General features: G+C 38.3%; 1 protein-coding gene across 1 annotated transcript in view; it reads left to right on the top strand.

Annotated features, from left to right (window-relative positions):
* The window catches only part of DLGAP2 (DLG associated protein 2), a 195,721-nt gene that overhangs the window by 167,753 nt on the left and 14,585 nt on the right, over positions 1-13,383 (top strand). The window contains exon 11 of the mRNA XM_081945749.1: positions 10,566-10,657. Coding sequence (XP_081801875.1) covers positions 10,566-10,657 — 92 coding nt within the window. The remainder of the gene's footprint in view (positions 1-10,565; positions 10,658-13,383) is intronic.

A 13,383-nucleotide genomic window follows, 5' to 3' on the forward strand; every position in this document is an offset into this window, starting at 1 on the left:
GAAGCCCATAGGAGACATCTAGAGAGCAGGTGGAGGTCCTCACGCTCCGAATCTGACCGAACACAGGTAAGAGCCTATTTACGGACCTACCTTGTGGCATTGAGAGCGGCCAAACGTAGATATTGTGCCGCTCTTATTGCGTCTGCTGATAACCGCCCTGCCGCCCTGTTTAGGGTGACCCGCTCCCTCTTATCGCAGAGGACGCGGGAAGCGCCCTTGCAGGGTAGAGCAGAGGAGTTTGGGGAGTATCTGCAGGACAAAGTCGCTCAGATCCGGAGCGGATGGGCCCCCCTCAGTGGACCGGACGGGCCGTCAACAGTGAGTCTTGTGAGACCATTCTGGGAGGAGTTTGATTCTGTTGCCCCCGAGGATTTGGACAGGTTGCGTGGACGGCTGCGACCCACCACATGTTTAATGGACCCGTGTCCCTCCTGGTTGGTACTGGCAACTTGGGAGGTGACTCGAGGCTGGCTTCTGGGCCTGGTGAATGCCTCATTGAGTGAGGGATCCTTACCAACTGCCTTGAAGGAGGCGGTGGTGAGGCCCTTACTTAAGAGGCCTTCACTCGACCCAACGGAGCTAGCTAATTATCGTCCAGTCTCCAACCTTCCCTTTTTAGCGAAGGTTGTTGAGAATGTGGTGACGCAGCAGTTTCCACGACACCTTGACGAATCCGATTATCTAGACCAGTGTTTCTCAAACTTGGCGACTTTAAGTCCTGTGGACTTCAACTCCCAGAATCCCCCAGCCAGCATAGCTGGCTGGGGAATTCTGGGAGTTGAAGTCCACAGGACTTAAAGTCGCCAAGTTTGAGAAACACTGATCTAGACCCACGCCAGTCCGGCTTCCGACCTGGGCACAGCACGGAGACAGCCTTGGTCGCGTTGGTCGATGGTCTCTGGAGGGCCAGAGATAGAGGTTGTTCCTCTATCCTGGTCCTATTAGACCTCTCGGCGGCTTTTGATACCATCGACCATGGTATCCTACTGCACCGGCTGGAGGGGATGGGAGTCGGAGGCACCGTTTTGCGGTGGTTTGGCTCCTACCTCTCCGACCGGACGCAATGTGTGTTGACAGGGGGGCCGAGGTCGACTCTGAGGCCACTCACTTGTGGGGTGCCACAGGGGTCGGTCCTCTCGCCTCTCCTGTTCAACGCATATGTGAAGCCGCTGGGTGAGATCATCCGTGGTTTTGGGGTTGAGTATCATCTGTACGCTGATGATACCCAGCTGTACATTTCAACCCCAAACCACCCCAACGAGGCTGTCGAAGTGATGTCCCGATGTTTGGAAGCCGTCGGGGTCTGGATGGGGGACAACAGACTCAAACTCAACCCCTCCAAGACTGAGTGGCTGTGGCTACCGGCACCTCGGTTTAGCCAGCTGATTCCATCGCTGGCCATAGGGGGTGAACAATTGCCCCCTGTGGAGCGGGTGCTCAATTTGGGCGTCCTCCTTGATGCCCGGCTGTCAATGGATGACCATGTGGCAGCCGTGACAAGGGGGGCGTTCCACCAGGTTCTCCTGGTGCGCCAATTGCGCCCCCTACTGGACCGGGATGCCCTGCGCACGGTCACTCACGCACTGGTGACGTCCCGCCTGGACTACTGCAACGCTCTCTACATGGGGCTGCCCTTGGGACGCGCCCGAAGACTGCAGTTAGTCCAGAACACAGCCGCGCGGGCTGTGATGGGGAGTACTAGGTACTCCCACGTAACACCTCTCCTGCGCGAGCTGCACTGGCTGCCTGTGGTTTTTCGGGTGCGTTTCAAGGTCTTGATTACCATCTTTAAAGCGCTCCATGGCACAGGACCTAGTTACTTGCGGGATCGCATCCTCCCACACACATCCCTGCGGCCAATTCGCTCTCACAGGGAGGGGCTTCTCCTGGTGCCGTCCACTAGGCAGTGCCAGCGGGCGACACCGAGGAGTAGGGCCTTCTCTGTGATGGGCCCAACCCTCTGGAATGACCTCCCCCCCGACATTAGAACCACCACCGACTTCCGCTCCTTCCGGCAAAAATTGAAGACTCACCTGTTCCGATTAGCAGGCCTGGCATAATTACAACTATTCCTCCTGGTAGACGTATTATTAACTGGTTATTTTAGGGGAATTGCTTTTAAGTTAATCTGTGTTATATTTTTAGGGGTTTTAAAATTGTATTTATATATACTGTTTAGCTGTACAGTTCTTTTAACTCTAATTTTAACCTCCTCCATATTTAACTTTGCATATTTAATTTTATCTATTTTCTATATTGTGATGTATTCTCTACTTGGACTGTACACCGCCCCGAGTCCCTTTTGGGAGAGGGGGCGGTCTAGAAGCACAGTAAATAAATAAATAAACAGCATTGCCACGTGAGACAAGGAAGGCACCCTGTTTTCTGAGTTCCTGAAAGCTTCGGAAACCTCGCTTTGGTCCCAGGCTCAAGGTTGATATTTATTGTTAGTTCAATGGTCCCTGTTTTGTTTTGTTTGATTTAGCTCTGTATATGATTATTTTAATCTGGACTGTCCCTCTGATACCATGTTTTTATTTTATTTGATATTTTTTTCTAGTTTTGTATACTGTCCAGATTCCATTGGAATTGGGCAGATAGTAAATAGATAAATATAAATAGTTTAGTACAATGTTACTAAAATATGAGCAAAGCATGTTATGTAAATCATACTTAGAACTAGTATCGATAGTAGAAGTGATTGATTGACTGACATATTTCCAGTTCTGATCAGTACACACGTTTTTAGAAATTGGAAAAACTGTTTTAGAAACTGGTGTTTTATCAGTTATATTAGAAAAGTAAGCATACTATATTCTATTTTAGTTATTGTATATTATTTTCTATAGGTAAGGACTTGTCTGTCTTTCATTCAGTTATCAACAACAGTCCAAACTCCTGTCAATAGAAACAAACATTGAATAGGAAGATTGAGGAAAGAAATGTTTCAATTTGCCCTACAATAAGAGTAACACATTTTCTAATAGGTACAAGTTACAAGGGAGATATATTGTGTTTCGTGCTAAGACATTGACTTTGGGAAGCTACAATATAAATTGCCCTCCACTCTTTCCATGTAAAACATAAACAGGCAGCAGGACAGAAAGAGTTGTAGAATTTTTGCTCTACTCCTGAATACAAAAATAAACACGTCTTCCTCTATATTAGAAATAATATCCAGAAAAACTTCATCAATCAAGAAGCAAGCAAGTAAATGAAGGGATGGTTTTTCGACAGAAGTTCTTCCATGCTAGCCCATTCATTAGCTAGCAATCTTAGTTGAATTCTATATCAGATAAAATAGACTTCCATTTTAAACCAAAATATACATTTTCAAAGCTAAACATTTATTAAACCCCTTTTAATGTTGCACAAATAGAAATTATATAAATGATGCTTTGTTTCCTGAAAGGACTGAATTTCTTCAAACATGTTTTTAATGTAATTAAACAAACAGTAATATATATTTCTCTTTTTCGTTCTAACATGAAATCAATTGAACTATTAGCATTCCAAATTCTTTGAAGATAAACAAAAACGCGTCCGTAAAACAGCTATATAAATCTCCATAAATCTGTTCATCTTAATCTACTTAGAATACAAGTTTTGTTTTATTCCAATATACAAAAATATAATAATTCTGCAATACAAAAAAAGAAAACCTTGTCATGAGTAGTTACAGTACTTCAAGAGAGCATGCAAGAAATAACCAGCTAAGATACAAATTCTTTTCTTTTTTTGCAATGCTATCCGATGCATAAGTATTACTGAATATTGAACACTATTATGTTCAGTTGGGCTCATTACCAACTGTAGCCTAAATATAATGTACATATAAAAATATGCTTAAAGAAATGGGGATCACTTCAGCAAGGAAAGACATTGGGGCAGTGTGTCAACCCATGTAAGCTTATTCAATTTTCCAGTGAACACTCTCTTCCATGCTTTTTCATCACACTTAATGTGTATATTTGTGGTAGGGTAGGGTAATAACATTATGTGAAATAACAAAGATTTTTGTTGGCATCTTTTGTTGGCTAGTGCCAACATTGTTGTTCTGTTTATTTGCTATGACAGATTTTGGAATTTGTCACAAATTGAAAAGCATGTCAATCAACAGATGAACAAGGTGAATGCACCTTCAGAAGCAGATGTTATAACCTTCAGACAACTCAAGGCAGATGCCATTATATGGTGAAATTGGGTGCTTAGTAGATTTTGTAGGAAAATTTGTGCATTTGAAATGTCCGTACTTGTGTGTCTGTTAATTTAGTTCTTAGATATAACTGGATGGCATTTCGCTACCTCAGAATTACAGGGTTCTACATGCATCGTGACCATTTGCTGGGAAAAGTGTCTTAAACATTTGAAAAATTGTACTGGTTACCCCATTGTACATAGAAGGAAAACTTTTGGTATGTGAGACTACCAACAAATAATGCATGAAAGAAAAAAAATGAGGCCGATGGTGACTCATCTTGGGGTCATACAGGAGGCTCCAAATATCAGATAGACCCTTGTCACACTAAGTTTCACCATAAAAATGAGAATTACAAAGTTCAATAATTTTTTTTGAAAAAAGCACTGAATTCAACTTGATATTAACTCAAATTTGTTTTTATTACCATAAAATGCTTGTAAATTACTATTTGAAGGTTCAGCATTAAATGTAAGAATGTAAATGCATGCCTTAGTACCGAGAATTACTATTTAATGAAAGTTTTGCATAACGGTTTCTTCAAAATGGTGCAGTAATCGTCATTATTGACTTTAGGCATCCATTTGATGTCATCTTGTTTTGCTTTAGATACTGCTTGTACCTGTAATTCTGTCTTAGGCACAGGAAATGTAACAGATGCGGCAAACAGTGTTGGGGGAAGCAGGTTTCCCGCAAACACTTCTCGTCTTCTTTTCAAAGGCACGGATGATGACCGTGTTCCAATCTTCCACAGCGAAGGTCGTCTTGAACCTTACTGTTGAATGGACCCGGATGAATTTTAGTTGTGATACTGTAGCATACGGCACATCACTGTACTGAAACTGCTTTCAACACATGGAGTAATTTTTAAAATGTGCGCGCTTCATCTGTATGATTTTGAACGGCTGGCGTCGCTTGGCTTTTTCAGCAATCTTAGGAAAGAAACTGGTGAAAAGAATCCTGCTGGTAGCGTAGCACGTTCAATTATGCTATGCATATTATCCACTTCTTGAATGCAAGAGTGGCGGTACAGACAACTTCATTTCAATGCTCTCAATGTTTGGGTGATTCCAAAGAAAATCTGTTATTGCAAAAGACATGCGAGAGTTCCTATTTTGTGGAATGCAGCTGTCACTACCTAATGTTGGATGCACTGCATGTGGTTGATCTTGCACTACATTTTCCAAAATTTGTACCATGGCACTAGCTATATTGTTTCCAGCACGTCCCCCCATTAATTCCGTCCAAATGGCACAGTACCCTTGTCCTGTATATGATGTGTGAGTAGTCATATTGTACAAGTTAAGTTTATACTTGTAAAAAAAACTGCTTGTACCAGATTTTGGCAAAGAGATGACATTCTCCATGTCAAAACATATTACCAGCCTAGTTTTGTCTCCTCTTTCTTCCTGTCTGTGATCTCTCATTAAATTCTTCTGTTGGATATGCAAATCATATTTCTTTTGTAGCATCTCTTCTACCTGCCCAATTGAAGAGGCAATTTTATGTTCCTCGTAAAGGTCACAGAGATCATTTTGGGGTACGTGGAATGCCAGGTTAAATTCATTGTTGAATACAGTTTGATAGTGTTTGACTGGTTCAGTTCCTGTTCCGCTATTTTTTTCTTTATACAGCTCATATGTTCATTCAATGAAGATTCGAGGTATTCTTTTTTAGTTCTAGCACGACAATAATGTGACTCCACCCTCAGAAATGAATTAATATGCTCAATTACGGTTTGTCTGGCTGTAGCAAAGAATTGCTTATGAGGATGCTTCACCCTCTTGTCTGTAGGCGGGATATCTGTTACTAAATATTTCTGGCTATGGTAGTTGTACACTGGCTTTTGACTGATTGCCAATGTTCCTAGATAAAAATCCTTGCAAACGCGAATTGCTGCATTTCCTATGTACATATGGTAGAAAAACTGAATTTGCACCTAGATTTTGTTTTTGGTGTGGGACGATGCACTGATTCCCTGCGTGTAGTTTTGCCTATGTAATGTAACTTTCATTAAGGCTCATAGCATTGTATGCTCTAAATATTGCTTCACGTTTCTCAGTTGTCACTGTTGTAAAGCAAGCAAATTTGCAACTCTGCATATTTCTCAGTCCTTGCATGACTTAATTTTTTTAGCAGGTAGAGTTTTCCCATGTCTGTTTACATCTTCTTCCCCCCTTTGACATTTTTCCCCCTAATATTGGCTGTCCAAGTTCTGGGTCATCTCTGGCTCTTCCTCATAACTTTTTTCAATGTTACTACTGGTGCGTCAGTGTTTACTTGATCCTCAGTAGATGTAGGAGGATTGGCAACATCATCCATTTCTTGCCTAGAATAAAATAAAATATTTACTTATTGAAGTCAACTTAAATCACACCATCTTACTTTTGCATTTTTGACATTTAACACCAAACAAAATTTAAGAACCTTTATTTACATTTCTTATATGGCGGCTATCCATTTAAAGTGGCATTACCAAAAAGCAACGTTTCTCACACAGTGCCCCTTTAAGGCCTCAGCCTCCCTTACACAATGGGCCTTTAAAGCCTAGGCCTCTATTCTACCAATCTCCTTCCTCCACATCTTCCTCACTAAAGGCTTATGCCTGCTTAGGCTAATATGCTGGAACCTACATACAGCCATTCTTTTATATTTATATTATATTTATATTATATTTATTTGAGTGTGACTCATAGCCACAATTATTACTAGGATCAAAACGCAGGGTTCCGGGCTTGCATTGCAATAGCGTTAGTGAATGGTATAGTCTTAAAGCACAGACTACTCACTCATTTTCAATTAAAAGTTCCATATCCGATTGGTCATCTTCAGTTTCTGGAAAATACTCGGATCCACTCGATTCATATACGTATGAACTTACTTCCATATCGTGGAAAAGAGACATTATTTTGGTATTCACATGTCCAGAAACAGAGGCAACGCTAGGCGCTGCAGGCTCCATCCTTGCTCTGTCACATAGGTGCAGCCAAGCACAGCTATTGGCTGCTGCAAATAGAACCCTGTAGTTCTGAGTTTTCATGCGATAGCACAAATAGAACCTTGTAATTTTGCTATTTGTGGCGAATTTATTTAGAAATTTTACGAAATAAGTTGTTAAAAAATTAAGTCATGGTATATAGAACCTTGTCACACTCTTAACTTATTTTCAACAAAAATGTCAGATAGAACCCTGTAATTCTGAGGTAGTGATTTATCAAATACTGTAGTTCAGTTGTGCTTCTTGTTCTTCTCTGTGATTTTTTTCCTCCCGATAAACATTTGCAGTAGTCAAAGCAGAGATGCATCTTGAAAGTCAGAAGTTTTTTGTGAGTGCAAATTTCATTAAGATCCATGCCAGTGGGATTCCAGGACTTGTGACCATGTATCCCTATTAATTATACATCTGCAATGTGCAGTTAATTAACTTTTTCATGTGTGCGGTTTCAAGAGAATACTTTTGAAGCTGATGCTTATATATAGCCCACTACAATACTGCTTCATTATTCCCCACTGCAGATTCAATGGATGTGTCAGGTTGCTTTTACAGAGTATGGCCAACCTGTAGTCCCTTGATTAAAAGTTGTGTGCTTGTAATGTATACCTGGGATAGTGAAAATACCAGTCTCAAAGCATCAGCAATTCATACCTTCGGACCAACAATCTTACTGATTGTGTTGATGGTGCTGGTAAAGTATCCTTTTTACACCATGAAAGGAGGTGTTAGATTTTCACAGACATGATGGCGATTGTCACCCTATAATGCTCTTTGGATAATATGTAATTTTGTCAAAGTTATGGGATCACTCTTCTCTTAATAATGTGTGATCAGAGAAGACATATATGAAATATGAAATATGAAATGAAATGAAATGAATCAGAGAAGACATATATGAAAAGTTTGTGTCACCAGTAGTATATTTTTGTAATTCATTCTCTGGAGCGGTTACATAGAAATGTGATACTGATTATTGCACAAGGAGAGCTTTGAAACGTTGCCCCCCCAAAAAGAAAACACCCCACATCTTCATAGTACAGTATCATTAGTTGTTACTCAGCTATATGTGACAGGAAACATTATTTTACAGTGTAGGGTTCCCAATGGCATGGAGAAAATTTAGGTTCCAAATAGAAATTGTTTAACCTTTGCTGAATATGGTTTTCTTTACCAACCTGTGGCAAAAGTAAAAAGGAATGGGAGAAGAAGGGTTGTTATTGGTTGAAGAACAATGGTCTTCCCTTGCTTTGGTGATTGTTGTACAGTTTGCAAAACTATTATAAATTTGAGATTATTTTTTTGTCCATAATTGATATTGAAGCTAGGTGCTCAGCAATAAAGAATGGCGTATTCTACATACATGTGTATCTGTGTGCACCCACATAACTCAAACATCGTCTATTGCATAAGTCATCTTTCAAAATTAATTATATGTTAATTTTAACATATAATTAATTAATTTAATTAGATTTGGACAAACATATCTTTTTAAAAAACACTTCTGAGAATAATACTTTTGAAAATAAGCGATAAATTGAATATATAACAAGATCTCAAAATGTGGCATAAGAATAGGAAAAATGGATTCTCAATGTTCTTCTCCTGTGCAACTGTGCAACAGTCATCCCAGTGGATCCATTTTGCAGTTTGTTTCAGTAATCATTTGACATCCAAGTATCACGTCCAGTGATGAACAGATAAGAAATCACTGAAATGCAAAGCCATAAACAGTCCTGTAAAATGTCAGTGTAAGTTTTAAACCTTTAATCACCTTCTCCTCTCCCCTGTCACTTTACTAATTTCTGACATATTTAATTATCTGTTTTGCTTTTTAATTAATAAGAAAAAAAAAGAGAAAACCCAGATATAATGGGGATGGTAATATACTGAATATATAAAAGTGTTTTAACAAAAAAATGAAAGATGACTAAGAACAAAGAAAATATATGTCATTGTAATAATAGTTAAAATTCTATATATACTTGCCTAACAAAAATATTATTCAAGTATGTATATATTTCTAATACATAACATAAATATATTTGTTTTTAACCTACTGTATTCTATATTCATTATATCTATGTATACAAAGTCTAAGTATATAGTCAATCAGGTCAGAAGAGGCAAATGCTATCAGGTCTTTTAATAAGTGGGGCAATACATTTATCTTTCCAATGGTGTAATATCAATCTTTTGGCCATAATAAAGGCATGGAGAATCCAATTACTATGTCCAATTGTGTAATTTAATGTACTGGGTATATAATTTAAAGGAATATTATCCTCTGAAAATTTTACCTTTTGTCTCACATTTATATTTATATAGTCCACTGTTTTCTCCCAAAATGTGATAAGTATGAGACATTGTAGAAACATGTTTTTTAAAAAGGGTTATTCCTATTGCCTCTCCAACAAAATGCTGTTTCTGACAGTCCTTTTTATATATATATAAAAACATAATGGAGTCCAATGAATTCTAATTCTAAATATTTTTTGTTGTTGTATAAATTATAATTTTAGGTCCATCGGCAAGTTTGCTATAAAAATTAAGACATTCCCCCCCTTTTCTAGACAATATGCAAACTCTAATTCATTATTCCACTCTTTTCTTAATATCTGCGTATTAAATTGATGTATAAATAACAATTATCTAGAAAAATTCAGCAGGTTTTCTTTGTTTTAAAGACTAGTTTCTGTAATATAAAAATGTGGTCCATACTATCCCTGCAAATGTTTAAACTACTTCAAGCTAGATATCCTGTATGTGATACAACAAGTAGAATCCACTGGGCTAAAACAAATCTAGGAACCTATTAAGGATCCAGTGCATCAGAGTTAGGAGGAAAGCTGTTAATGACTTTGGTAGACTTTTGCCCATCCTTCTCTCTACACTGGGACTGGAATTGCAGTTATATTTTGCATGTAGTTTTTTTTTTTAAATCAACACAAAACATGAATATCTGGTAAACACTGAACTTGACAGGTTAGTGACAGAAACACCTGGATGTTCCATAGAAAACAAATCTGCAGAGAATAGGGATTCTAGTAATACAGCCAGGATTTTTACATTATTTTCTGAGGGGATGAAACAGTATACAGTAAGATTTGATCATATGCTTTCACCTTGATTCCTTTGCAACTTGAGAAAATAATTTCTTTTCTCAAGCTTCTCATGTGGCTTTTTCCAATATTGTTTAAGGTGAGCTGATTTTCTTTCTTGAATACAGTTTGAAAAGCCTGCACACTTAATTGAATTGAATTGAACCAAAGCAAGAATAATGTTTTTTTTCCCCTAGATTAAGCCTTGGTTATACAAATATATTGGTTGTTTCCTAGCTTCAGATCTAAATTAATATTCACCCTTCATCTTCAGTTCTAGGTAAGATTCGAAGTGCTGTAGGAAGTGCACAGTTGCTAATGTCGCAAAAATTCCAGCAATTCTATTGGCTTTGTCAACAGAATTTGGTAAGTTCGCATTTTTAAACATTGCATAGTATAACTGAAGTTAGTTATTATTTTTCTTCAAACTTTAAATGCTACTATTTTATTATTCATCTGGAGATTAATTTCCATCAGAGGATATTTAATTCCACATCTGCTAAGCAGACAATTGCTCACATAACTTGTGCATAGAAGCTTCATTATTTGTTTATCTTGTTGTGCAGTACCTATTGCCGGAGCTTTAAAGAGGAAGGCTCCAGTTCTCCGATGAGCATTTCAAAATCATCTGGGAATTCATTGCAACTCAGCATGATCTGCATTAATGCCTTGGTCTGGGCATAAAGTCAGAAGGATTGCGATAAGATTGCATTGAAATAATGTTTGGCATCTTTTTTATATTTGATAATATACATTTTTATATTAGAAATCACCTTGTGAGGGCACGACTTAGAAACTGGTCTTAAAAAAGCACTCCATTATTTTATAAATGCATTAATAATGTTTGAAAATGTGTTCTATCAAAATAAAAGGAATCAGGAATTTTACCCTGGATGATGGAGCATGAATCTTCAGTACATTGAATAAATCATAATTTATCCAAAACCATTTAAGGACTCAGGGGGCATCAAAGATTATTTTATAAAGCTCTATCAATTTTTGTCTTGCAATACAGTCAACCCAAAACAGATTGTTTTGGTCTATAAAATATTAAAAATAGTAATCTATCTTATTCATCTAGCCATCCTGCAATAGATTCCCCATTCTTTCCAGCGCAAGGACTATACAGGGGAATATACTGGACCAAGGGGATTTTGAAAGTTATTGTTCAAATCAGAGGAACAAGAATTCCCATTCCTTGACCATTCCTTGTCCTTGTATATAAAGTCTGCTTTTGCCTCCCTTTGAAGCTCTGGAAATCCATTGCTGTTGTTTTAAACTTTAGTCAAAGGCAATAACTTTGTAGTTAAAAACTGTAAGCAAAGAATGAGATCTCAAGGGATATTAGCAGGTGGGTAAATGCACTTCTACAATAATTTTATTGTATGTTTATTATATTGTAATTTTATATTGTATTATGTTGTTGATGATATCACTAATTATTTTAATAACCAAAATCATTTTGGAAATGAGAACTAGTGGTGCATTCTCTTGGCTTCAATCAGTAACTGTATTCCCCTCGCATAAATCCCAAATTCCCATGGACTATGTTAATCAGGAGCCAAAACTGCTAATCTAAAAGGCTGACAGACTACAAGAATTAATCAAATGTTCTATTGTCCAAACTAAATATCCACAATACTTTTTATAATTAGCTTTGTTTCATTGCTAAATTAGATATGAGGAAGGCTTCTGCTGGTCAATATTGCCAGCAAAGAACAACGTTACTGTTACATTGGTTTTTTCTAGAACTAAATAAAATTTTGAGGGGGTATTAGAGGATGTGACCTACAAGTCTGTCTTATTTAAAATCAATCATTCAGTAATATTTGCAATTTAACCTTTACCAGCATGAGAAAGCGTTTTTTTCTGTCTATGTCTATTTGAAATTTGCTATCCAGTAAGATTAAACCTAACCAAGGTTTCAAGAAAACATATCTATAAAATGGAACTGGGCATAGTCTTTAGTTACAATTGCTGGATTTTGATTCATAGAATTAACATTATCGGCACCCGTGCCAGATTGTTCTTGTCGTTGTGTCTCCTTCTCATCCTTCTTTTCTCCCACACCTGTGGGTGGGGAGAAGTAATGGCAATAGCACTTAGACTTATATACCTCTCCACATTGCTTTACAGCCCTCTCTAAGCAGTTTACAGAGTCAGCATATTGCCTCCAACAACCTGTGTCCACAAGTAATTATATGTGCCTCATAATGGCAGAACATAAGCCCTGTGTCCAAAGTCAGGATACAAGGGCAATTGGGTGGCTTTAGGGCATGTTGAAATCATACCTGATTTCACTTTTTCCTAATTATAGCTCCTTGTAGCTGCTAAGGTTTAGGTTATGCCAGAGAGTTCCACCACATCCATTGCGAGTATCAAAATATCCGGCCCATACAATTAGAGGCACTTTTTATGAAAGCAAAGCTTCTACTGGATTTAACCCTTTCTTTTTACTTCTCCACATTTTTTCTGTACACGTTCTTCACTACTGACCTAAAATGACCAGTGAAAACTGTAAGTTTTCCATACACATTAGAATTGTAAAGTGCTTTGAACCGCATGCCTACCAACACTGGCAGGGCACGGTACTGCATACAAAAAGGGAGTAAATCCCACACTTAGTAGCACTGATAAAGTTATCTGGTTGGGTAATGAAATGTCTGCAAGCTTGTCCAGTGTTGTTAAGTCACGTAGTAGTAGTAGTAGTAGTAGTAGTAGTAGTAGTAGTAACCCAACTCACTGAGTTGACTGAGCCAATTACTCTTTTTCAGTTCAACAGACCTCACAAGATTCTTGGTGTTCAGAAAAAAATAGTGGAGGAAGCCGTGTGAAGGCAACCTTGAGCTCCTAAATAAAAGGAGTAGGATTAGCATTCAAAAACAACAACAGAAAGGGTGGAAATGCACAAGGTGATCATTTTGGGTAATGAGATGTTGTTGTGAGTTGTGCTATCTCCCCCAGTGGCACAGTGGTTAAAGTTCAGTATTGCAGGCAAACTATGCCAAGAGCCTGGGGTTCGATCTTGACGGGCTCGAGGTTGACTTGGCCTTACATCCTTCCGAGGTCAGTAAAATGAGGACCTAGTTTGA

The sequence above is a fragment of the Natrix helvetica genome (assembly GCF_964273705.1).
Source record: "Natrix helvetica genome assembly, chromosome: 2".
NCBI lineage: Eukaryota > Metazoa > Chordata > Lepidosauria > Squamata > Natricidae > Natrix > Natrix helvetica.